Raw genomic sequence first — 24,343 nt, 5'->3', positions numbered from 1 at the left:
TGTTCCTGCAATATCCCATAATCTCAATCTCCAGTGGTCTTCTGTCAAAACTTTTAAAGCTGCTTGCCCCATAACCCCCACCTCTGCCTCTCAGTGCTGGGAAGGCGCTGTTGTCTGCTGGGCTTTTCGCACAAGGTCCTTAAACCGCACACACACCCCCACGCGCACACACACACACCCCCACGCACACACAGCCCACATGCATTTCCTTGGCTTTTGTCACTACTAATGATAACTATCCATCAATTGGGTCGCCATCCGGGGAAATGAAGATGGATTGAATTATCGTTAAGTGCAATGGTTCACCGATGGGATCCGTAATTACATATTGTCAGGATTCCCTGTAAGCATAACCTTAACACGCTCCGCGGCGGTAATTACAAGGTCTTTTATATGGACAGATTCACTTCATGTGGTCCCTAATAGCAAGTGACTGTTATAGTCGTTTAGGGAGGATTAGGGGACACAGTGCCTGCGTGTGAGTGTAAAATATGAAAGGGGGGTGAAGCTGGTGTGGGGAAAGAGGATCTAGTTGCAAGCTTTAGGCTTTAAAATTGTGCAGCTTGTCTTATTACAGTCAGACAGATGTTGACTTCCTATCTGCAATGTTGGAAAGGAGATTCCATATAAAAGTGTGACGATGTGCTTTTTGGGTCCGTTTTTGGAATGTGCTGTGGTCATATGTAAAAATGTCACCGACTTGAATTCCTTTTTTGTAGCTGTTTTTTTTACAGTGTGGCATTGTTGTATCCTTTAGGCTATTGTCCTGGAAATGTTTTTGAGTCTATACCTGTTATTCTGTTTCTGTTAATATTCAGAATACCCAAAAAAATGTCTAAATGTAGGTTGACAAATTACTGTAGTTAAAATAATCTGTATCGCGCTACTGAGCTTTGTGAGCAATGAAAATTGGGCTGAAGTGTTTCTAATTAAATAAGTCTCAGAAACTCAGGCAAATGGCTTAATTTCATATTAAAACACATGACTGCGGGATCTTAGCTAAGCAATTAACCCTGGCACTGCTCATTAAAAACATGCTTTCACAGCTTGGAAGAGTGACTTATCTGCAAACACAGCACATGAAAGACTGGATCTGTCAAACCCAAGCTCTAAATGTAATTTGAAAGGTAGATACTCACAATCACTAATAAAATGGCATAGATGAACTTAAATTGACTACAAATAAACACACACACACACACACACATATATATATATATATATATTAAATATAAATAAGGGTTAGAGTTATAAGCAGTGGGAAGAATGAGGGTGGACTTCTTGGCATACGGGTGTTTCTGGCTGTGAAAATGCAAAGGCTCCACTATCGGCTGTGTCTCTGCTATCGGCTGTGTCTCTGCTATCGGCTGTGTCCCTGCTATCGGCTGTGTCCCTGCTATCGGCTGTGTCTCTGCTATCGGCTGTGTCCCTGCTATCGGCTGTGTCTGCTATCGGCTCTGTGTTTCTATGCTTCAGAGCATTTTTTGTTTTTTTATCAGAGTATCTTTTTATTAAGGGAAGACTTAACCTCCATGCTCTTATGGACACTTAAAGGTCAACGTGTTTATCGGTTGGCCTTTTGTTGCTAATCTTATTTGCTTCAGGTAATATGTGTGTATTTGCAGTGTAGTTGCGGCAGTAGTGATATTGCGGTGCAATGGCTCTGATACAATATCCACAATGTGGAAATCCTTCATTGTTTTCAGCACGGACTGAGAAAAAGACAGTGTCCATCATCCTTGTCTGCTGCTGAAATTCTCTTAAATTAATGCTTTGTAGGCAACAAAATTGTAGTTGGATTTAATATTGGAATGAGAGTTTCTGGTGGATTTTACTCACTTATTCTGCTTGTGTGTATGGGGGGGGGGCACAGATGTCATCTCAGACGCGCTGCAAGGTCAGCAAGGTGCTGTTTAAGTAAATAGCAACAATGTCGGAAAAGCATGCACTTCCAATTAAATGTAATGAATGCAGCAGAGGACTGGCATGTTGTCCCAAAGCACACAGTCACACGCTAAACGCAGGTGTACGTTCTGAAGAACTCTGCAGAGGGCTGTAAACAAAATAAAAAAAATTATACAGACCTACAAAATGAAATGTAACAGAATGTCACATTATACTTATTTGCACACAGAAATGTGATTTTAATCTGGCCGATGATTTTGTGACCTTTAGTGACAGCTGGCCTGGGGTCACTGCAGTGTAACAGCGCTGCTGATTAACACTGTTTACACCCATAAATTCCGATCTTCCTATTTGGTCCAGACTTCGAGTAATTTCGATGACATGTCTTGAAAATATCTAATAATACCCATTTTTCTGTACCTTGGTATTGTGAATGATAAGAAAATTAATAATTCATTAATATAGTATTAATAACTGCGGAATTGAATATCCTGAATGACGTCTTGAGCCCAGGTGTGGATTCTGGCAAATGTGGCCTTATCCACACAGGGTTAAAAGAGAGTAAAATGAAAGAAAAGGCATGTTGCAGTCGCATGCGAGCTGACGCGCAGGGCTACGCATTTCCTGTCCCTGACATCTCATTGAAAGTCCATTAGTGTCAAGCCAAAGGGCGTTATTGTCCGTGTGTGTATGTTCCTGGCTGCGGCGGCCTGCCTGTGTGCATCTCAGCCTCGCTGCATATTAGGAACAATTAAACGCCACTTTCCCGACTGCCTTTCACAAAGGGTCAAATGGGCTAATGGTGTTTCAAAACCATTTTTAGGCCGTGTTTTGTACATATTCATTATTCTATCCTCCTTTTTCTCTCTCTCTTCCTCTCTCCGTCTCAATTTTCTCCTCCAGTCGACGGAGTGGTACATATTAACACAGGACTCAGAACCTGAACGCATCTAGGATGCGTTATTTAAACACACAGAAATGCGCAAAAAGGAGTCACAGGGTCACGCAGATTCCTGCAGCACCTACGAGGAAGCGTTTCACTGTGATGAATGTGTGCACGGAAGAAGTCTGCGTTTCCACATGGACACAATTCCCACGCTTGGTTTCCCGTGGTACACACACATTCTTTTAAAATGTCACGTTTTGTTACATTTTACACACATCATACAGTTTTCTGTCGTCTTGGACTCTTCCAGGGACTTGCGTTTAAATTATTTCACAATATATATTTTTTTGGTCACACCGTGTTGCCCACAAACAAAATGCAAATTGATTTTAAAAGGCAGAAACTCTTGAATAGCTTTGCCATTTTTGTAGGTACTTGTCCCAATGGTTTGCTTCGTGTTATCTGGACACATAGTACTTCATGGGATATCCGTACTAAATGTTACATGACACACTGGTAATGAAGTTTAACCAGGATGCTGTTCCAGAGTTGTGCATTGATATCGTAACCCAACTCACATAGATAAAATTAGCCTTTTGAGAAAGAGGTGTAGCTGTGAAGGTAGCTCTGCGTTGCCACACAAGTGTATTGGTTACACCATACTTGTTACATGGCACCATTTCTCCTTCACAAAAGTAAATGGCTACGAAATCTGATTAGGCCATTAAAGAGTGATATCCTCATCTCGCCAGTTCTCGGCACTGTATCAAGGGCTGCATCTTTCTGTGCCGGGAAAACCTGCTTCTTGACAGATAGTAGATACGTCCACCGTCAGTTGTTTGGACATTTCTGTCTTTTGTGACGTGGAAAAAAACGACGGGCAAGAAAATAAAAAGCAACTAAATAATGTCAAAAGATGAGAAATCAATGGAGCCTGGCAACATGATCCAAGCCCAGCGTGCGAGCTTCAGTACCCCCACGCATTAGGTCCACGACAGCGTCTTCCACGGCCACGGCAGTTGCCTTTGTTCCACCCCCTAGGAGATGTAACTCAAGCATAAGGAAGCTCTTTGACAATGTTTAGATATCAGCAAAAAATAGCCTTTTACTTAAAGGTTATTATCTGAGGTTTATTGAGTTACAGATTCATCATTGGAAAGGGGGAAAATGTTCAGCGCCCGTAACGTCAGCACCGGCGTGTGTTAATGTTCGCTATCTGATTTCTGTGTGTTTTTTGAGGTAATTCACGACTGGCGGGCAGCAGACATACCCTGAAATAAGTTTCTTTTTTGTTCCCCCCCCCCCCCCCATGCTTGTATGTGACAATACTTTATGTCTGTGTAACACCATCAACGATTATTTGGAATTTTGAATTCCGTAATTCAAATTTTTACTGAAGTAGTAATAGTAATAATTTAAATTTTTATAATGATATTGTAATTTTAGTAATTCGGCAAAGTAGGCTAAGATTTATATTTTTTCAGTAAATTGGTAACTGGTGCTAATTTCAACAAACAGCCTATAGTTTGTTCGCTAATAAATTTTCCACATTTGTCTGCAGTGGAATTATACCTAAACCCTTGTGCCTTGCATTACATCATTTTGTCTTACTCCAAATTATCACCATCTTTCAGTGACATAAATTTAAAGCTTGAAGTTTTTTATTTTTATTTATTTTTATTGTACCAGATAGAACTGTTTTACCAGCCTTCCTCTTTTGTGAGTGCTGTGATCTCCTGTGACGAGAGACAAAGAGTTTGGCCAGTTATACTCTATATTGTACACTGAGACCGGGAGATTAAAAAAAACAATTTCTGGACATTTCTAGAAGATAAATTTAATTTCTTTGCTATTTGGAGGTCCTCTTTGAAAAGAGCAATTGTAATGAACACATTCAGAACCCAGAGAATAGATTTACCCTCAGCTTCAAATACGTTTTCGTTATCGGACTCTGTCATTCGCTCCTTCCTATTTTCGAGCTGCTAATTGATGTTTTTGATGTTGGCGAGAAAATTGAAGAAAATGTCATGTGTGAACCGGCGCGGAAGTTAATAAGATTGACTTCGTTGACGGAATTTACAATGAGCACCGAGACCACGTAATGGGGCCATTGCGGATTCTCGTGCCGCCTTCGGAGGGCGAAATCGACACCTTGTGCCACAGGCTTCGCTAGTCGATATTGAAAGAAGGCACATTTGGGAAGGTTTCCTAATCTTGTTTTTTTTTTTTTTTCTTTTTTTTTTTGGTTTTCGGTTGTTTTTTTTCTTGTTGTTGTTTTCCCGCTTTGGTCCGTTGAGCTGCTGATTCGGCTACATAAGCAGATGTTTATCCAGAGGGCTGTTGCCCTGGACCAAGCCGCAGCGTCTGAAGCGGCTCCCAAGGCCCCTCCAACAATGCTCATTCTTTATGCTGTTTTGAGTTTGAAAGCCACAGAGCTTTAAAAAGGTTAGATTAAGATATGTCTAAAGATACACTAATATCAGTTGGGGTCATTGCATAAGCTTGGGCGATGTGAAACAGAGCTCGAACTTAAATCCCTCTGAATAAAAGGATAGAAGCACCACCAAGGTGGCTCCATCTTGAGTCGTTTATTGAGTGCTGGACGAAAGCCGAGTCGACTCCATTGTTCTGAAATTTTCCCTCATGGTGTGTTTTTTTTCCATTCGTATTTTGCAATACTCTTAATGAAGTTTCAGTTTTCGGTAATTGTTAATTTTTTATTTTGTTTAGTTCGTTTTTATTTCATTTGTCGATTCACAATATGTTGAGGTTTAATGGGTTTCTGTGTTTTAATTAGGGAACGGATTAGCTAAGTCTGGTTCAGTAGCTCTGATTATTTTTCGGGCCTATAGGGGGACGCGCTAAACCCCTAATACGGCCAGTACCCCCAAGCGGTCCCTTTTTGAAGACAACGAACAAAATGTGGCCTCCGCTAGCGCTTGGCCTCCGAGGATCTTGGGTAAGGGACATTATTCTCGGAATAGCCAATTAATTCCGCTGGCAATGATCGGTTAGCGCTTCTTCTCGCCCTCCCCCCCACTCGCCATTTGAAATGCTAACACAATGAAATATTTTTCTATTGGTCTATGTCCCTCGGCTAATCCATTGCCGCGGGCGGAGAATTTCATCGACTGATGAGACCAGAGGCAGCACCGATAAAAAGGTTACCGTACGTGACATGCACACCAGATGCGAATGCTACCTTGAACTCAAAAGTTCTTTAACTTTTATTTGACTTTTTTTCTTTTTGGGGTGGGGGTAGCAAGGTAAGTCTTATAGTTGTGGCGAGTCTCAGGGCCATATTTTTACTATTTGTTAGCTAGTTTTTATAAAACTGCAAAAAAGCTAGCTAAAAAAAAGAATGTAACATTCCAATTTAGCTATATTAGCTGTACGTTAGCTATTTTGCTTGTGTGCTTTGTATTAAGATGATATAGCAATAGGTTAGTTTATAAATTTATATTTTATAAGCACAGATAATATTTACGTTAAATAGCATTTAGCATTTTAGGAATACTTGGGTCTTTTTTAACGTTAATTTTTAGGCAATTAGTTTATTTCTGTCATGTAGGCTATAGTAAAAATTCCTTAAGCAAAGTGTACAGTATGTTAGATATTTTTTTGGAATTTTTAAAATTTATGTGGCATACTTAATATTACGTATTTTTATTTCTAGCTATATGTATTTGCTGTGTTCCCCCGCAAATTCTCGATTTGCATTCTGTCCGTATTTCAGCCGTTATGTGAGCTTTGTTTGGCAGTATGGGCCAGGGAAGAAGCACAGTAACACACCTGTCACATTGCGACACTGTGGGGGAGTAGGAGGATAAATCGAGGCCCTTTTCAAACTGTTGGTAAAAGACACAGTGGCATGGAACAGGTACGGAGGTGCCTCCTCCTGCCGTTCACACGCACATACAAACACACACATGTAGATGTGCACACACACGCACAGATGTACACACACGCGTGCACACACACACAGATGTGCACACACATGCGCGCACGCACACACACACAGATGTGCACACAAGCACTCGTACCCTTGCGCTAGGCTGTCTGTGAGGAGTTAGGCAGGTGGTTCCCTGTGGCAGAAGCTTCATGACAGTGTGCCATTAGAAATCGCGGGCCTGTTGATCAATCCCACCAACATGACAGCTTAGCCGCGAGGCCCAGCACTGCGAGAGGCAGGCTGGTGGCGGCTGCGCCTCTCTCTGCACACTAATTGGTAAAAGTTCTTGCATGCGCTTGTGCCACAAGGCTCTTCTTCCCACTCCGCTCTTCACTCCTTTTCTCGCTCTCCTTTATTTGTATTATATATTTATTTCTTGTTTTTCCATCCTTTTTTCCCCCCAAATTTTAGGATGGAAGCATTACCGCGCCTGATTAAAGAATAAATGGATTTAAATGTATATAGCTAATATCGATTTCTTCTAGTCACTTCTGGTTACTAGAGAATTTTCCTCAGATTACAGTGTATTTTGCAGTTTAATAGAACTTGTATTTCAAAAAACTATTAATTCATACATCAAAACAGTGACAAAAAATTTGAACCACTCAATTCCACTGATCCATATTATTATTATTATTATTATTATTATTGTTCTTGTTGTTATTATTATTAATTATAACATAATCATAATTTATTATTTTGTTATTATTATTATTATTAACCATAATTATAATTTGTTATTATTATTATTTATTTCTACCATTACTATTCGTACTACCATAACTTGGGGCTTTCTTCTTGAATTTATTGGTACTTATTTATTATTTAATATTGATATTTATTTGTTGATTATGTATCATTAAAAAAATATATATATATTTTGATATATATTTATTTGTGGTTAATATTAATTATGTCCATGCAATGTTTGCAATGAGAATATATAGTGTTCATTTTTGTAATATATAAAATGTGCATTCAGAGAACAGTGAGAAATTACGCCAATTTTTGCTTGTATAAAATGAAAAAATTTTCATGGCAAATTATGCATTTATCTGTTATCAGGCTTGTAAATTCCCTGCAATGGATTTGTACTTTAATGTGGGCAAAACCCCACCTGAGTGGTGAACTGCATTGGCTCTGATAGTAACACATTTTATGAGAGAGAAAATGTTAAGCACTTGTTATATGTTTGCTCCTCTTAATTGGGGCCATTTAAAGCTCCCTCTTAAATGAGTGAACACTGCTCCCGAGGCCTGGATTCCGTGGGCAAACATGCCGGGGCCCTGAATCACCACACTGCCGATCCATCCCTAAAATACACACCACCATTCAGTCTTCTTTACTCTGCAGATGGTCCAAATGTTACAGTGTAACAGATCAGCCCTGCTGGTTATTGGGAAAGAGACGTGTTTCCTTCCAGGACAGGATGGACTTTCCCACCTTAATGTGCATAGTCAAAGCATCATCATTTAAAAAAAAAATGAAGTCATATACATCTGAAGTTGGATGTTAAATAGCAACATTTCAGTATGTTGCTTTGTACTTTATATTTTGTTTATAATATACTCTGTTTTACTGAATGGATTTTGCTAATAGCATTTTTATACCTTAATTTCAGCTATCTGATGTGTCCTTTCCTTTTGCCCTTTACTGAGTCAATATGTACCCCCACCCAGTGGTGCAAAAAGAGAACGTGAACGGAGACCAGCACCGTGCCCCGGGGTGGAGTTTGCGGGGGCATGGCTTCACACAGAGATGTTTTGGTTCATTGTTTCTATGTTTTATTCAGTTTAATTCCGAGTTATGGCCACTTCTTTGTGTTCAATGGGCCGAGTCTGGTTTCCAGCTCCGCACCATGTGCAGCAGAACAGGCTCACACCACTATAAGCTTTCCTTTAACACTCTTCCTTTAGGCTGCATGAAGCCGACACAGTGCCTAGAGAGGGACCTTTCTCTCTGTCCTGTGTGTGTCCACATGCGTATGGGGGTCATGAGACCTGTAGCTCTGTGAGCCACATTTCTTCAGTGTCTATCCTTTGTTAAATCTTGCACAGTTATCATCTGGTAGTGGCCAGTCTGGATGGTGCCATGGTTCCTGGTGAAGGACGGGCCCATCTGAATCTGGGCTTTTTTCCCTTATTCCTAAAGCCCTCTCCAGATCCAGGCTGTGGATCAAAGCGGCTTGTTTTATGTGGCTGCGTCAGACTTTGAAGTCTCGGAGTCACCTACAGCACTCACTTCATCAAGTTCACTAGTGTCTTAATAGCAGATCAATAAGTTTCAAAGTCTGAGAGTTAATTTGGCGGTAGTGCCGATGCATTGCCGCCGTGCCGGCCGGCCGCCGTGGGGGCGAGCCGCACGCTGGAGGCCGTCAGAGCACCGTGCCCGGTCTCTAAATGCAGATGTCGCTGCGTGAGTCCCTCACGTCTGCACTTCCATGAACAGTGTCCATGATCAGTGTCCTTTTTATAGCTTCGTAAATCGTAACAAAGTGGCATCGCTAAGATGAGATCATTATTGTTATTATCATCATAGTACTAATATTAATTAATAATAGTTGTCATAATAATAACAATAATAATAATAACGTAGTTATTATTTTTTATTCTTGTTGTTTAAATATTGCAAACTATTTCACATGTAAATAAGGAAGAACAAAGGGAATGAATGAAAATAAATCCTTGTAGTGCTAATCATTTTTTATTTATTTTAGATATATTTTTTGTTAATTTATTAAATACAACAACCTTAATTTTAAAATTGAAAAATCAAATTTATTCTAATTATTTTTATTTAGTTTACACTAAGTTTTCAGTTTATTAATGTGTAGCATTTTTGTGATGCATTTGAATTCAATAATTTGACAGTCTGGGTGCAGATTTACTTACCTTTTTTTGTCATAAATCTATGTAACGTGTGTGTGTGTGTGTGTATATATATATATAATATATGATATGTATAATTTATGTATAATATATATTTATATAATATGCAAGAATTTGATAGTTTATATATAATATATTATACATAAATAATATTTATATAAACACATATAATATAAAATGTTTTTTAACCATATATTTTAAATGATTTTCTTCTTAAAATATTTTAGAGAGTTTTTAAAACATGCGGAAAAAGATACATTGTGGGCAGTATCGCCCGTCGGCAGCTTTCCGAGCGAAACGCACAAAACGTGGAAATTCTAAGCGGCTTTTGCGTTTCGGTAAAAGGCTGCCATCTGTATTTGTGGCCCTGAGCTTTTGGAAGTGGGGGGTCACTTTGGCACCTCGAGAACAAAACTCCAATTTAGAATGTTCATCTGAGGGTTCTTAATGGAATTAGGGGCCCGCCGGGCGGCCCGGGTGCTGCTTGACCTGAACCCGCAACAATCCGCCGGCTCATCTGCCATTTTTCGTCGCCCTCTCATTCATGATATTTTTATTGTGATGTTTAAAAAGGTGGCTGGTTGGGGAGGAGCAAGTCGATAAAATCTCATTTTTATAAAAGAAAACACAAAAGAAATCTTTGAAAACTTAAAGCTTAGTCGCCGTCGTCAGCTGTAAGACAACGGAATCGGGGAAATGATCAAGGTAAGCAGATGAGCACAGTCGCCTGACTGCTTCCTGCATCTGTTTCGGCTTATTTATATTTTTGTCTGCCTTTAGATTTGTAGCATTTTGATAATTTAATTGTAATAATTGAATTTAAAAAAGGAGAAACAGGAAAGTATGGAATCTGTAATTTTAAAGACGACACCGTATTTTCGTAAATATCGTAATGTAATAACTGACGCGACTTTACGTATCTGCAGCGGAATTTGTATGTGACATTTATTTTTCCTCGCGTGAGTATGCTTAAGCGAAAGTGTTGAGGGGTTCCGCGCGCGGCTCTCCGAAGCCAGCATGGAGGGCGGCAAAGGCGCGCTCCGGTTCCATCGAAATGGTCCCATGTACTTTTGTTTTCTCCAACAAGAGTAAACTTGAAAGTGGCTCTCTGTATTTAACGTGTTTCTGGCAAAAGACGAGCCGGCAGAGGGGTGTTGGTGTGAGCCGTTTGTGTGGTCCAAAGTGACAAAGAGGATGACAGCACTCGGAGAATTGCGCCGGAACTCCGTGCGCGTGATTAAGGTGCTGCTTGTCATATTTATGAAGGAATTATTTACTGTTCTATGTGTTGTTGGGGAAGGCGGCTGGGAAAATTTATCCCAACTTAAACAAGATGCCCATCATTAAAAAGCAAATTCCTTGACAAAAAAATGTTTTTTTTTTCCCCCCAGAAATTCTTTGAGTGGAGTGTTAGAGGCTGTCGCGAAAAATGCCATTTGTGGTATCTCATCTTTAAGCAAAATGCTGAATTTGTTAGTCGCAGTATTTCGCTTTTTTCCTCTCCCTCCTCAGTCCACGCACAGTGAAATCTCGCTTCATTAAAAGTGTATTAATCTGCTCTCTTGTCTCTGGGGAGACACCTTAAGATGATATTGTGTCTTTTTCTTTAAATCGTCGAGGAAAAAAAACTAGCAGATTTGGTCCCTGTCAGTCAGAAATAATTGTGTTCTTAATCTTGTCCCTGATGGATGACTTGGAGTTCAGCAACGGGCCAGCTCCAATGACAAATACAATATTAATATTCATTAACTGCTTTGACAATGCTAATTTTGATGCAGTAGTAAAGGGCCTTCCAAAGTTAGCGGCCAAAGCTTCAGAGCCCTGCAAGGTGGCAAGATAATTTGTGCTGGTTTACTGAGCTGAAGCCTTTTAAAGTCTTTAGCAAAAAAGCTAAGGTACCACAAACAAATAAAAGAGAAAAGGCAAAAAAGTTCACAAGCATTAGAAGGCAAGACTGCGGAAGTAATACGATCAAGAGGCGGCTGGAAATTTTTGACACCTCCGATGCAGCATCTTTTGGCGGATTTTTTTTTTTAACGAAAGTTGCAACAGAAAAACGTATAACATGGTAAGTCAGCAGATTCCCAATTTTGTTTAATCTTTTTGATCTTTTCAATTATCGCTATTTGAAGATCAATAGTGATTTTTTTTCTTCTTCTTCTTCTGCGGTTAAAAGGCGCACAGCGGTGGCATTGAGTGTGTTCGGATCGCGGCTTTAAGAGTGAGCTTCGTCTCTTCGTGCCTTTGGTTGGCCCGGCTAAATTTCCGATTGTCTGTTTCTGGGCTGAGCGGGGCTGGCTGCCTTTCCCTGTTGCGGCTGCTTGTCTGGTTCTCTGGAGCGCGGTCCTGCGCTCGCCTTTAAGGGTCTGGGGAAGCGTGCGCCGCCTCATACCGCGTCTTCACTTTCTGTGTTTTTGCGATAGAAGGAAAGAAAGAGGAAAAAGATCGAAAATGGCATGTTTGTCTAGTGTTTGTGTTTTGCTATATGTACATAAAATCACGGTCAAGCGAACAGGACCACGGGCTGTTACTGCTTCATGCGTACTTTGTTGGAACGGATTATTTTCATCTTTTGTATTTTTTTTGCTTTTTGAAATTTTGTGTTCTTCCTCAAGCCCCGAGAGCGGGTGACACGTTTAGGATTACTGATGTGACAGGACACCCGCTGCTTGAGTTTAGCAAACTTAGGGCAACTTCTATTGAGACATCTTGAGTACCTTTATGTTTGCCAAGCCGTGGAAGGAAGGGAGAGCCTTTCTCTTTTTATTGTTCTTTCAACTTATCAAAGACGGAGGGAAGGATGGACACAAAGGGAGCTTATTAAAGGGGGAGGCTGGGGCACTGGGGTGCGAAAGCGCAGCGTGCGGTTCCACCGTTTCTCGCTGAATGGGGGCTGAGTGTGAGCAGTGGCGCACTGGTGCCGCCGCCACTGCCGCCGGAGGGAGGCTGGGCACGGGGCTGCGGACTGGCTGCAGGCGAGGTGCTGCCCTCCAGTGGATCAGTGGCAGACGGCGGGCGGGACATGCACGCCGTGTAGAGCACTCGCTCGCTCCTGTCAGCGCAGGCATGCTTGTTGCAGGCAGGAGCGGCACAGCGTCAGCAGCGGTCCCACACAGCCGTCCTGAATGGTAAGCACCCGGCCGCCTGCCGGCCCACTGCCCGGCCCTCCGCCCCGCTGCACTGTCTCTCGCTGTCTCTTTTTGTGTCGGTTTTGACTCCTTATATTTTAAGTTGTCACTGAGCTCTCTTCATTTTGGAGCTGAAAGCCCGTATCGCATTTTTCCATTAAAAATTTATCCCTGAGTTGTTTGTTTCCCCATTATACAGGGATTGTTCTTAACTTTTGTGTGTGTGGGGGGGGAATTATTAAAACTTGATTTTTCCTGTGAAGAAACTTCCTTTGTGAGGTTAACGTTTCTTTTGTTGCCAATTCTTTCTTCTCTTCAAATTCTACATGAAGTCGTTAGTTATTTACATGTCGGATTTGCGGTGTAAATTATCAGTTTTGCTCCCGACCTCTTGCTTTCCCGCTGGTGGCCCTGCGGCGCATGGGGAGCGCGTTGTCCCGCTGGCTGCCTGCGTATGCGGGACCCTCAGCCGAGACGTGCTTCCACGTGCGGCTTTTATCCTCCACTGCTGCCTCCTATCTCTTTCTTTCTCTTTCTCTTTGCCCTTCCTTGTCTTGTGCTGTTGCCCCAGTGAAGGGCCATTTCTCTTCTCTTCACCCCCCTCCCCCCACCGCATGCACACACGCTTGCAGCCGCGGCGCCAGCCGTTCCCGCCGCGGCCCAGCCTCCATCGCCCTCACCTGCCGCGACCCGCCCTGCTGCCGTGAGCGGCTGCCTGACATGGCATATGCGCAGAGACACCCGGCGGACTGATGGGGGGGCGGGGGGCAGGGCAGTCGGCTGCTGCATCGTTACGACAGGCCGGGCCATGCACTGCACCTTTCACTGCGATTAAGGCCCTGCTGACATGAGGGCCTGGAGGTGGGTGGTGGCCAGAGGATCGATGAGCGTAGGGGGCAGGTACTGGGAGACGGTGAGGGGCAGCATACGGAGCGTTTTAAGCAGGCTGAGGGTGGTATAGAGATGAGCAAGGATTTTTGAGATGGCTGTGAAGCAGAGTTGCTTGGCAGTCCACACGCTGCCATGGCTGCTCACTGTCTGACGTCCTGCTTGTGTTAATGCGCCGTTTACAGTGCTGTGTGCAAAGTGCCAGCGACGCGCTTCAGGGTGTCGGCACCTCCTCGGCGGGCGAGCGCCTCCTTGCTCTCGGCTCCGCGAAGCTGTCATGCCGCCGGGAGTATTTAAGGTGCTGATTCGCTTTTGGGGTGAGAAGTATGTCGCTGAAGCCGCATGGGAGGCGCGTGTGGGGCCCGGCGCCCCAGGGACCCATGCGTCTGCTGCTCTTTGTCTCCTTAAAAAGCACAAAGCAGGACAGAGAAGCGCAGCGGCCCACAGAGGGTCCCGCAGCAGCAGGTGCCGCTCCCTCGTCAGAGTGACGGCACGGAGCGGCTCTGCGCCTGCTGCCGTCACATCTTGGGGACCCTGACAGGATCACAGGGAGCTTTGCTCCTTGTGCTCCCCCTTTATAGAGGCTGCAAGGGCCTCCTGCTGGCCTCCCTTCCCCCCCGTCTCGGTGTCCCTCCCCTGACCAGCCTGGCTTGGGGCTCCCCGGCCAGGTGCCGAGTGTGTCAGGCTTGGCCTTCGGCTTCTGCTTTCTTTCTCTCTTGCTTTCTTCCTTTCCTCCATCCTCCTGCTCCTGCACTCCATTGCCCGTGGGAAGCTTACGCGCACGCGTTTGCCATAACCGCTGAGGCTGTGCTCCCCTTTTTATCATGTGCATCGTGAGCGCTCAGAAGTTTGAGCGCAGCGCGACATTCGAGCAGTGGTGGGGGCAAGGCACGTCCCAGCGCCACGCTCCCACCACGGCTCCAGCCGTCGCAGCCCAGAGCCGCTCGTCTTTTAGCGTGTTACACGGGCGGGACGTCGAGGGCGAGTGGAAGTGCCGGGGCGAGCGAGCGAGCAAGAAAGAAGATAAGCCATAGTAGAAAGACAAAAGCGTGTCGTTTAGGGGCTGCTCAGTGTGGGGTGCAGGTCAGGAAGAAGAGCAGAAGCCATTTTGGGGGGAGAGGGCTGTGGAGGTGAAGTGCAGGGCAAGGCAGTCAGAGGGCATGTACACATGGGAGAGGCCTGTTCTGGGCTCCGAGGAGTTGGCAGCCAAGGGGGAAGCCCTGATCTCTGAGCTCTCTCTGCTGCAGCAGGTTGGCTGCTGGCAGTTCAGCCTCAGCGGCTGGGTGAGTAACGGCGTGCATGTGTGTATTTATAAGCGTGTGTGTGTGTGCATGCGTGAGTGTGTGTGAGTGTGTGTGTGTGCGTGAGTGTGCGTGTGTGTGTGTGCGTGAGTTTGTGGGTGTTTGTGTGTGTGTGTGCGGGAGTCTGCGTGCAAGTGTCAGCTGGACGTGGCCAGTGACATTCGAAAGGGCCACCCCACCCCACCCCCCACCTAAAGGTGTTTACACTTTACACTGTTTTTGTCTGTTCAGATTTATTTTGCGAAGATGGGTGTTTTCCGTGAAGTGATGTGTTAGTTACAGGGTTTGGTGCTGCTAAATAGTTATAAAATCAACCCTTTTTGCTTCTGGAGAAAGACTGTGTCGCTTGACTGGATCGTTAGTGTGCCAGTGTGGCCGTGGCTTTTGTTCCTCCCAGAATACACACTGATGCTCTTGGTGCGAGGTGGCGTTGAGCCTTATTAAGGATCCAGAGATTTATTTACATGCTACTGCTTAAAGACATTTTAATTCAGCTTTTTTGTGGAAATTTGCATGACTTCTTGCGTTATTAAAAATGCGTCAGCGGCTCAGGTGCCGGGGTATCCTGCGGGGGAGCCGGTCCCGGCCGGGTTCGGGCTGAGGGGCACAGCGCCGCCCTCGCAGGCCGGCCGCCCGCAGCCCAAACACGCTGCTGTTCGATTGCCGCCGCGCGCCTGCCCCCAAGTCCAGGAGGCGCCGTGCCGTGAAGCGGCCTGCACACCGCACAGGTCTGCACTGCACCGTCTTACCCGAGGAAAGAAAAGGGCAGCTTGTTCCCCCGTCCGCAGCGCGCACGTGTGTGTGTGTGCGTGTGCGTGTGTGTGTGTGTGTGTGTGTGTGTGTGTGTGTGTGTGCACGCACTATGCACATGCATGCGGGCTTCAGGATAGTCCCAGACACGCCATTGGATTCTGTGGTTTCAGAGAAATGCAGTTAAAGCCGCAGTATTTTATGAGATGAAATTATGAAGAACATAATTATTTCAAACTTCCATTTTTAGGTTAAAAAAACAGACAAATGAAACTGAAGACTATGGCCTAGATAAATTTTGCTAACTCCTCTGATCAGAGAGGCCTGCTTGTCATCACCATAAAGTGAATAGATTAACTTTTAAATACAGTCCAATAATGTACTGTATTAAATATAAATATTGAACGTGCTCTTTTCTCAGGAGCCAAAGTCCTTCTGATTTTCTTTCTGAGCTCTTTTGTGAGCTGGGAAAGGCTGCCTGCAGCTGCCGGCCTTTTTGTTAAGAGGACGGCCGGATGCTTTGTTACGGCTGTTTGTCTTTGTGAATACAGAGTGCCTCTGCACTCCCTGTGCCGTGTGTGTTTGTGTGCGCGTGTGTGTGCGCGTGTGTGCATGTGTTCAACCTCGCGCACACACACATACACACACAAATGCTCGGTCTGCTGGGTCTCCACTGTGAGGGGGTCATGCTTCACTGGACCAGGACTCTGTGCCTTTCGGCAAGATGAAGACACGTAGCGGCTGGCTGTCCTGAAGAGCAGGGCGCCGACACAGGTGCTAACACACCAAGACATGGGCGCTCACACACGAACACGGGCACTCACACATACCGATGCCGACACGGGCAATAACACACTCTGATGCCGACACAGGTGCTAACACACCAAGACATGGGCGCTCACACACGAACACGGGCACTCACACATACCGATGCCGACACAGGTGCTAACACACCAAGACATGGGCGCTCACACACGAACACATACCGATGCCGACACGGGCAATAACACACTCTGATGCCGACACAGGTGCTAACACACCAAGACATGGGCGCTCACACACGAACACGGGCACTCACACATACCGATGCCGACACGGGCAATAACACACTCTGATGCCGACACAGGTGCTAACACACCAAGACATGGGCACTCACACACGAACACGGGCACTCACACACGAACACGGGCACTCACACATACCGATGCCGACACGGGCAATAACACACTCTGATGCCGACACAGGTGCTAACACACCAAGACATGGGCGCTCACACACGAACACGGGCACTCACACATACCGATGCCGACACGGGCAATAACACACTCTGATGCCGACACGGGTGCTAACACACCAAGACATGGGCGCTCACACACGAACACGGGCACTCACACATACCGATGCCGACACGGGCAATAACACACTCTGATGCCGACACGGGTGCTAACACACCAAGACATGGGCGCTCACACACGAACACGGGCACTCACACATACCGATGCCGACACGGGCAATAACACACTCTGATGCCGACACGGGTGCTAACACACCAAGACATGGGCGCTCACACACGAACACGGGCACTCACACATACCGATGCCGACACGGGCAATAACACACTCTGATGCCGACACGGGCGCTAACACGCCAAGACATGGGCGCTCACACACGAACACGGGCACTCACACATACCGATGCCGACACGGGCAATAACACACTCTAATGCCGACACGGGCACTAACAGGCGTTCACATACCGACACAGGCACTCACAGACGCTGACACAAGCGCTCTCGCACACTGATGCCAACACGGACACTCACACACCACAACACTGACACGGATGTTTACACACACCAACTCGGACACTCGCACACACCAATGCCAACACGCCAATGTCGACAGGGGCGCTCACAGGCCAAGATAGGCACTCTTATACGTCCATACCTACACAGGTTGCCTCACACACCAACACCTACACAGGTGGCCTCACACACCAACACCGACACAGCCGGCCTCACACACCAACACCTACACAGCCGGCCTCACACACCAACACCGACACAGCCGGCCTCACACACCAACACCGACACAGCCGGCCTCACACACCAACACCGACATGGACAGTCTCACACACCAACACCGACACAGCCGGCCTCACACACCAACACCGACACAGCCGGCCTCACACACCAACACCGACACAGCCGGCCTCACACACCAACACCGACACAGCCGGCCTCACACACCAACACCGACACAGCCGGCCTCACACACCAACACCGACACAGCCGGCCTCACACACCAACACCGACACAGCCGGCCTCACACACCAACACGACACAGCCGGCCTCACACACCAACACCGACATGGACAGTCTCACTCACCAAAATCCGACATGGACAGTCTCACACACCAACACCGACACAGCCGGCCTCACACACCAACACCGACATGGACAGTCTCACACACCAAAACCGACATGGACAGTCTCACACACCAAAACCGACATGGACAGTCTCACACACCAAAACCGACATGGACAGTCTCACACACCAACACCTACACAGCCGGCCTCACACACCAACACCGACACAGCCGGCCTCACACACCAACACCGACACAGCCGGCCTCACACACCAACACCTACACAGGTGGCCTCACACACCAACACCGACACGGGCCGGCCTCACACACCAACACCGACACAGCCGGCCTCACACACCAACACCGACACAGCCGGCCTCACACACCAACACCGACAGGGACAGTCTCACACACCAACACCGACACAGCCGGCCTCACACACCAACACCGACACAGCCGGCCTCACACACCAACACCGACATGGACAGTCTCACACACTCCAACACCAGCATGGGTGCTCTCACATGCCGACACGGGAGCTCACACAGAGATGTTCACTTACACGCTGGCACGCTTGCTCTCACTCTCCTGACTCACTCTCCCATCATCAGTCAGCTGTAAAATGGAATTTGATTTATTAATATCCTGCAAGATTCAAAATGGAAGACTTTTACAGGAGATTTGTGGGGAGATTGTTAATGTGTGTTTGTGGTGGTGTGTGTGATTAAAATGTGAGGCTTCAGGGGTGAGAGCCCAACCCAGTCCCACTTTCTTTCCATACTTTTATTCCCCAGCTTGGGGGCAGGGGCAGCTGTACAGCAGTGTTGGGGGGGGGTATTAGTGGGAGGTGTTGACAGGGACCAGTCCAGGAAGTGCCCATCTTTGTGGAGAGTGGTGCAGACTGTGGTGTCTGCTTTCTGCTTTTCCCAGCACAGGCCAGCTCCGGTGTCCTGCTGCCGTCTTCCGGGGGGGTTTGGGGGCCCGGTGAGTGGCGGGTGGAGTAACAGTGCCGGCACCGCCGTGGAGATTATGTGGACCCATGGGAACTATTACGTAGATAAGAGTATGTGTGTGTGTGTGTGTGTGTCTGTGTCTGTGTGTGTATATATATATCAAGGTACAAAAAACGGCAGCCGATACATAGCCGGGGAACATTCGCATATTCATAGAAAGAGTCAGTGCTTTCCATTCACAGACTGTGGCACTTGAACTTGTTATTTTGGTCTGGTTAAAGGTGCAGGGCGTGTCAAGATGCAGCAGTGAGCTGTGTGTGGGCCGTGTGCGGAAGCAGCAATGAGCCTTGTGGGGCACACTGGGGCTGCAGTGAGTCATATGCGTGGCATGTCAGGAAGCAGCAGTGAGCTGTGTGGGGCACACTGGGGCTGCAGTGAGCCGTGTGTGGGGCACACTGGGGCTGCAGTGAGCCATATGCATGGCATGTCAGGAAGCAGCAGTGAGCCGTGTGTGGGACACACTGGGGCTGCAGTGAGCCGTGTGTGGGGCACACTGGGGCTGCAGTGAGCCGTGTGTGGGGCACACTGGGGCTGCAGTGAGCCGTGTGTGGGGCACACTGGGGCTGCAGTGAGCCGTGTGTGGAGCACAATGGGCCTGCAGTGAGCCGTGTGTGGGGCACACGGGGACTACAGTGAGCTTTGTGCGTGGCGTGTCAGGAAGCAGCAATGAGCCATGTGACGTGGGGTGTATTAGGAAGCAGCAGTGAGCCATGTGGGGTGCACTGGGGCCACAGTGAGCCACAGTAACCCTAACCCGGCTCCAGGCTCTCAGGCTGCTCTTGTCACAATGTGTTAGAAAAACTGGGGTGACTGGCATGAAGCCACAGTCCCGCCCCTCTAAAGGGCGCAGTCTGGGCCATGAGTGCTCGCATACACATAAGCACACGCAGTCACACATGCACACACACACATAAACACACACACACAGGCGCACACATGCTCGCACACACACAAGCACACACAGTCACACATGCTCGCACACACACACAAGCACACGCAGTCACACATGCACACACACACACACAAGCACACGCAGTCACACATGCACACACACAAGCACACACAGTCACACAGTCACACACACGCATTGTGAGCCGCTGAGTGGTTTTGGTTCTCACAGAAGACCTTGTTCAGGCGGCTTGGTGGAGCCAGGGTTTGCCCTGCCCGGCGAGGCCCTGAGTATTCATTACGATGTGCGGCCGGCTTATTGCCTGTGACTGACAGCTGTCAATACGCGGCCGTCTTTGCCCCGCTCATGTCGATCGTTTGTCCGGACTCACTTCCATGCACCATGCCGTCATCCCTGGGCAGATTACTGGCTCCTGCGCATGTTGTGTGCTGTGACAAGCCCATGGAAAGGTCATTCCTTTTGGGGAGTCCCCCCATGCCCCCCTGTGCCCCCCCATGCCCCCCTGTTCCTGCTTGTACTCCCCTGTACCCCCCGTACCTGCTAGCATTTCCCCATGCCCCCCTGTGCCCCCTTTCACCTCCCCATGTCCCTCATGTCTCCCTGTGCCTGCCTGCACCCCATACCCACCCTTCTTACCATGCCACATTAAAAGTGCTGAAGTCACTGGCTACAGTGCAGACCCTAATCTAGGCATTACCGTAGCTGCGGCCCGGGTAACCTGCAGCCCGGCCTGACGTGGGTGTGTCTGGCTGTGGGTAGGCTCCTTCCTCTGGCCGCCGCCCGCAGACCCCCATGGCGCCCCCAGCCTGTAATCTTGATTAATTGAAAAAGGTCCTTTTCCCACTTAGGCTGACAAAGGACAGATTACATTGCTAAAACCAATTTAGCCAAATGCTGAAATGATATTTTCCTTTATGATGCAAACTCATGGCAGGCAAAGCGGATTTGGGGGGCCGTGGGGGCGGGTTTAAGGCATGCAGATCTGGGGGCCGTGGGGGCGGGTTTAAGGCATGCAGACCTGGGGGCCGTGGGGGCGGGTTTAAGCTGGGCCCCAGGCCGCTCGCCCTCAACCCCGCCTCTGCTTCCCCTACTCCTATGGTAATGCCCGGGCCTGTTTTTTTCAGCCTGCGTGCCCCTACCTCTTCTCCACCCTGAAGCTAGCCTGCTGATTGGCTGCTGTGAGGCACATGGCCTTCTGGGGGAATAGCTGCCACCAGGGTCTTTCCGGGCTGTGAAAGGCAGGCGTTGTGGTGGCCTGTGGCCAGGCCTCTTCCACCGGAGCGCTATAGCACCACTGTGTTCCTGATACCGAAGCTGAGCTCCTCCCTCTCTCTTCCCCCCAGTCGAATAAAGTCCCAGTGGTGCAGCACCCCCACCACGTCCACCCGTTGACACCCCTGATCACCTACAGCAATGAGCACTTCACGCCCGGAAACCCGCCTCCCCACCTACAGACAGACGTGGACCCCAAAACAGGTAAGAGCTGGCTGAGCACGACTTGGGGGGGGGGCACCCTCAGACCTCCTCAGACCTCCTCTCATGTGCATTTGCTTTGACAATTTTCTCATGATGCTGCTGAGTTTTTACCCAACCTGTTAGCCGACTCCTCGCCCCCTCTGTGCACACAGCATCGCTAATGACGTCCTAATTGGATTAGACTGATTGTGGGGAATTGATGGTACAGGGAAATGGCGGGAGTGATTCCTGCAGGGCCCAGCCCTTCCTGGGAGGTGTCTGCAAAAGGGCATAACCGCTGCTGGCGCCGCCCGTGATTGGCATAGCTGCCTGGGGAGACACCAGCTTGTGGACGTCCCACGGCTGTCGTCCCTAAGCATTTCTACAACGAGGATCATCATCTTGACTGTGGGATGGAAAATGGTCACAAAGTTTCAGCCGATGCATTCCACAGGGGGTGGTGGGGGTCTCTGCTCTGCCAGCAGGCAGACGCGATTCTGACAGACTCCTGTTCAGTTCCAGCCCATGGCCAGTGTCTCATTGGCTTTGGCCCGACGTGCTGTTTGTGAGTTTATTTTACTTCCAGGTGACAAGTCAAACCCATGTGTGGTTTTTCAGTGTTTAATATTAAGTTGAACGACCCTGTTACTCTGCAAGAGAACAGGCATTTGGCCAGAGGTCAGAGAGCAGAGCAGTCTTGCTCACGCCGAGCCTGCAGCTCAGATCGGCCCCTTCCCCAGCGCTTAGTGCTAGTCGTAAAACAGCAGCTCCAAATCTCCTCTTTCTATGCCAGTTGTGCTGATGTCCAGTGTAGCCTCAGGTTGAGCTTTACTGTTCCCCTCTGATGCAGAGGTTTATCTTTCCTGGAAGGCCAATGGTGTCCCCTGCTTCTCCGCTCTACCATCCCGGGTCGCACAGACCTGGCTGGGTGCCTGCTTCTAGTTCCCCTTTCCTCCATGCCAGCAGGTGGCTTTGCGTGTCCTTATGGCTTGTGACAAAATATAGAGCCTGGCAGTCCCACCACCAAGGGTATGCACACAGCAAGGCTACCTGCAACCTACAACCTTCTGAAGCTGCCTTCAGAGGCAGCCTTTTGAGGTAGCTTTGTAGGGCAGCCTTCTGGGGTGGCCTTCTGAGGCAGCCTTCTGGGGTGGCCTTTTGGGGAGCCTTCTGAGGCAGCCTTCTGGGGTTGGCTTTTTGAGGCAGTCTTTTGGGGGAGCCTTCTGGGGCGGCCTTCTGAGGTGGCCTTCTGGGGCAGCCTTCTTTTGGCAGCTTTCTGAGGCATCCTTCTGGAGCGGCCTTGTGAGGCATCCTTTTGGAGCGGCCTTGTGAGGCATCCTTTTGGAGCGGCCTTCTGAGGCAGCCTTTTGGAGTGGCCTTCTGAGGTAGCCTTCTGGAGCGGCCTTCTGAGGCAGCCTTTTGGGGTGGCCTTCTGGGGCAACCTTTTTTTGGCAGCTTTCTGAGGCATCCTTCTAGAGCAGCCTTCTGAGGCAGCCTTTTGGGGTGGCCTTCTGGGGCAGCCTTTTTTTGGCAGCTTTCTGAGGCATCCTTCTAGAGCAGCCTTCTGAGGCAGCCTTTTGGGGTGGCCTTCTGGGGCAGCTTTCTCTGGCGGCCTTCTGGGGCGGCCTCTGGCTCTTCTGCTGCTTTTCTTCTTGCCAGCACTGATGTTTTTTCCGCTCTCTCCCTCCTGACAGGAATCCCGCGACCCCCACACCCCCCTGACATTTCTCCATACTACCCGCTGTCCCCTGGGGCCGTGGGGCAGATTCCCCATCCGCTAGGATGGTTAGTACCACAGTAAGCATCCCTCTTTATTATTATTATTATTATTATTATTATTATTACCGTTATTATTATCCCACTGTCTCGTTTCCCTCGGGTTTCACCTCATTCCTTAGTTGGTCCTTCAGTGTTCCCTTGGCTCCCGATCCTCGCCGTAGCCGCCAGGCTTGCTGTACTTGCCATACATGCTATACTCTGGTGCTCAGCGGTGCGTCCAGCCCCCCAGCCTTCCTACACTGCCCCTTCTTTTGCCAGAATTTCACCGTAAAGCTAGTTCATGGCCGCTTGCAGTGCCTGCTGCAGCCAGCAGAGGATGGGCCTCCCTCTTCACTCTGCTTTCTTACTCTCTGAGCAGTTCTTCCCCCTCAGATACTCTCTCTGTGGACATGGGGCCTGGGACCCTATAAGGCGCTTTGTGATTCCAGTGTTACATAAATCAAATTGAACTGACCTGAAATGAATGTTAATATTATGGTTAGTGTTCTGCTGTGCTGCTGTACTGCTAAGCTGGAGTGACCTCGTCGACCTGTGTGACCCGAGGACAGTCTGAGAAAGCCTCACGCTGAGAGATGTCGCACCCGCAGTGCCATGTGCCTTTCAAGGGTCTAACAGCCAGCCCGCGTTCTTAACGAGTACACTACCTGCTGGCTATTAAATAACACTGTTATCTTATTAAATAACATTAAAGATCAGCTTTTGCTGAGCATGAAATTTTTAGGCTGAGCATTGATTCTGTCAGCCCTAAGGGCTGCTATGAACTCCATCTTCCCAAGTGGATTTCAGCAGAGATGTGAGAGTTGTTCATGCAAAAGGCCTATCAGACCAAACCGAATGAGACAGCTGGCTCTACACCTGCCCATTACAGCTGTTTGCTTCCTCATGTCGAACCCTTGTCCCTATCCCTCTGGGTGCACTGTCGCTCCCCTAACCCATCTGGGGACCCCAAAGAGCTACAGCAGGCCGTCCTTGTTGCTGCCCCCCTCCCTGGCCCTGAGTTACTCCTTTGTGGTGAAAATACTACTTTGCATGTTGCTGTATTGTCCAATTAGAGTAATGAACCGTGATTGCCAGTCTTTTACCCACAATTCCACATGGGGACTCTCCCTTGGTAACTCTTG

The 24,343-nt window shown here is 47.9% G+C and overlaps 1 protein-coding gene across 23 annotated transcripts in view; it reads left to right on the top strand.

The window, feature by feature from the left end:
• Positions 1 to 24,343, top strand: part of tcf7l2 (transcription factor 7 like 2) — an 87,918-nt gene that overhangs the window by 48,411 nt on the left and 15,164 nt on the right. For all 23 annotated transcript variants that reach the window (XM_072703458.1, XM_072703457.1, XM_072703456.1 and 20 more), the window contains 2 exons: positions 21,332 to 21,464; positions 23,138 to 23,240. In XM_072703458.1, coding sequence (XP_072559559.1) covers positions 21,332 to 21,464; positions 23,138 to 23,240 — 236 coding nt within the window. The remainder of the gene's footprint in view (positions 1 to 21,331; positions 21,465 to 23,137; positions 23,241 to 24,343) is intronic.

The sequence above is a fragment of the Paramormyrops kingsleyae genome, chromosome 20 (assembly GCF_048594095.1).
Source record: "Paramormyrops kingsleyae isolate MSU_618 chromosome 20, PKINGS_0.4, whole genome shotgun sequence".
Classification (NCBI taxonomy): domain Eukaryota; kingdom Metazoa; phylum Chordata; class Actinopteri; order Osteoglossiformes; family Mormyridae; genus Paramormyrops; species Paramormyrops kingsleyae.
This window is presented reverse-complemented; position numbering and strand designations above follow the sequence as displayed.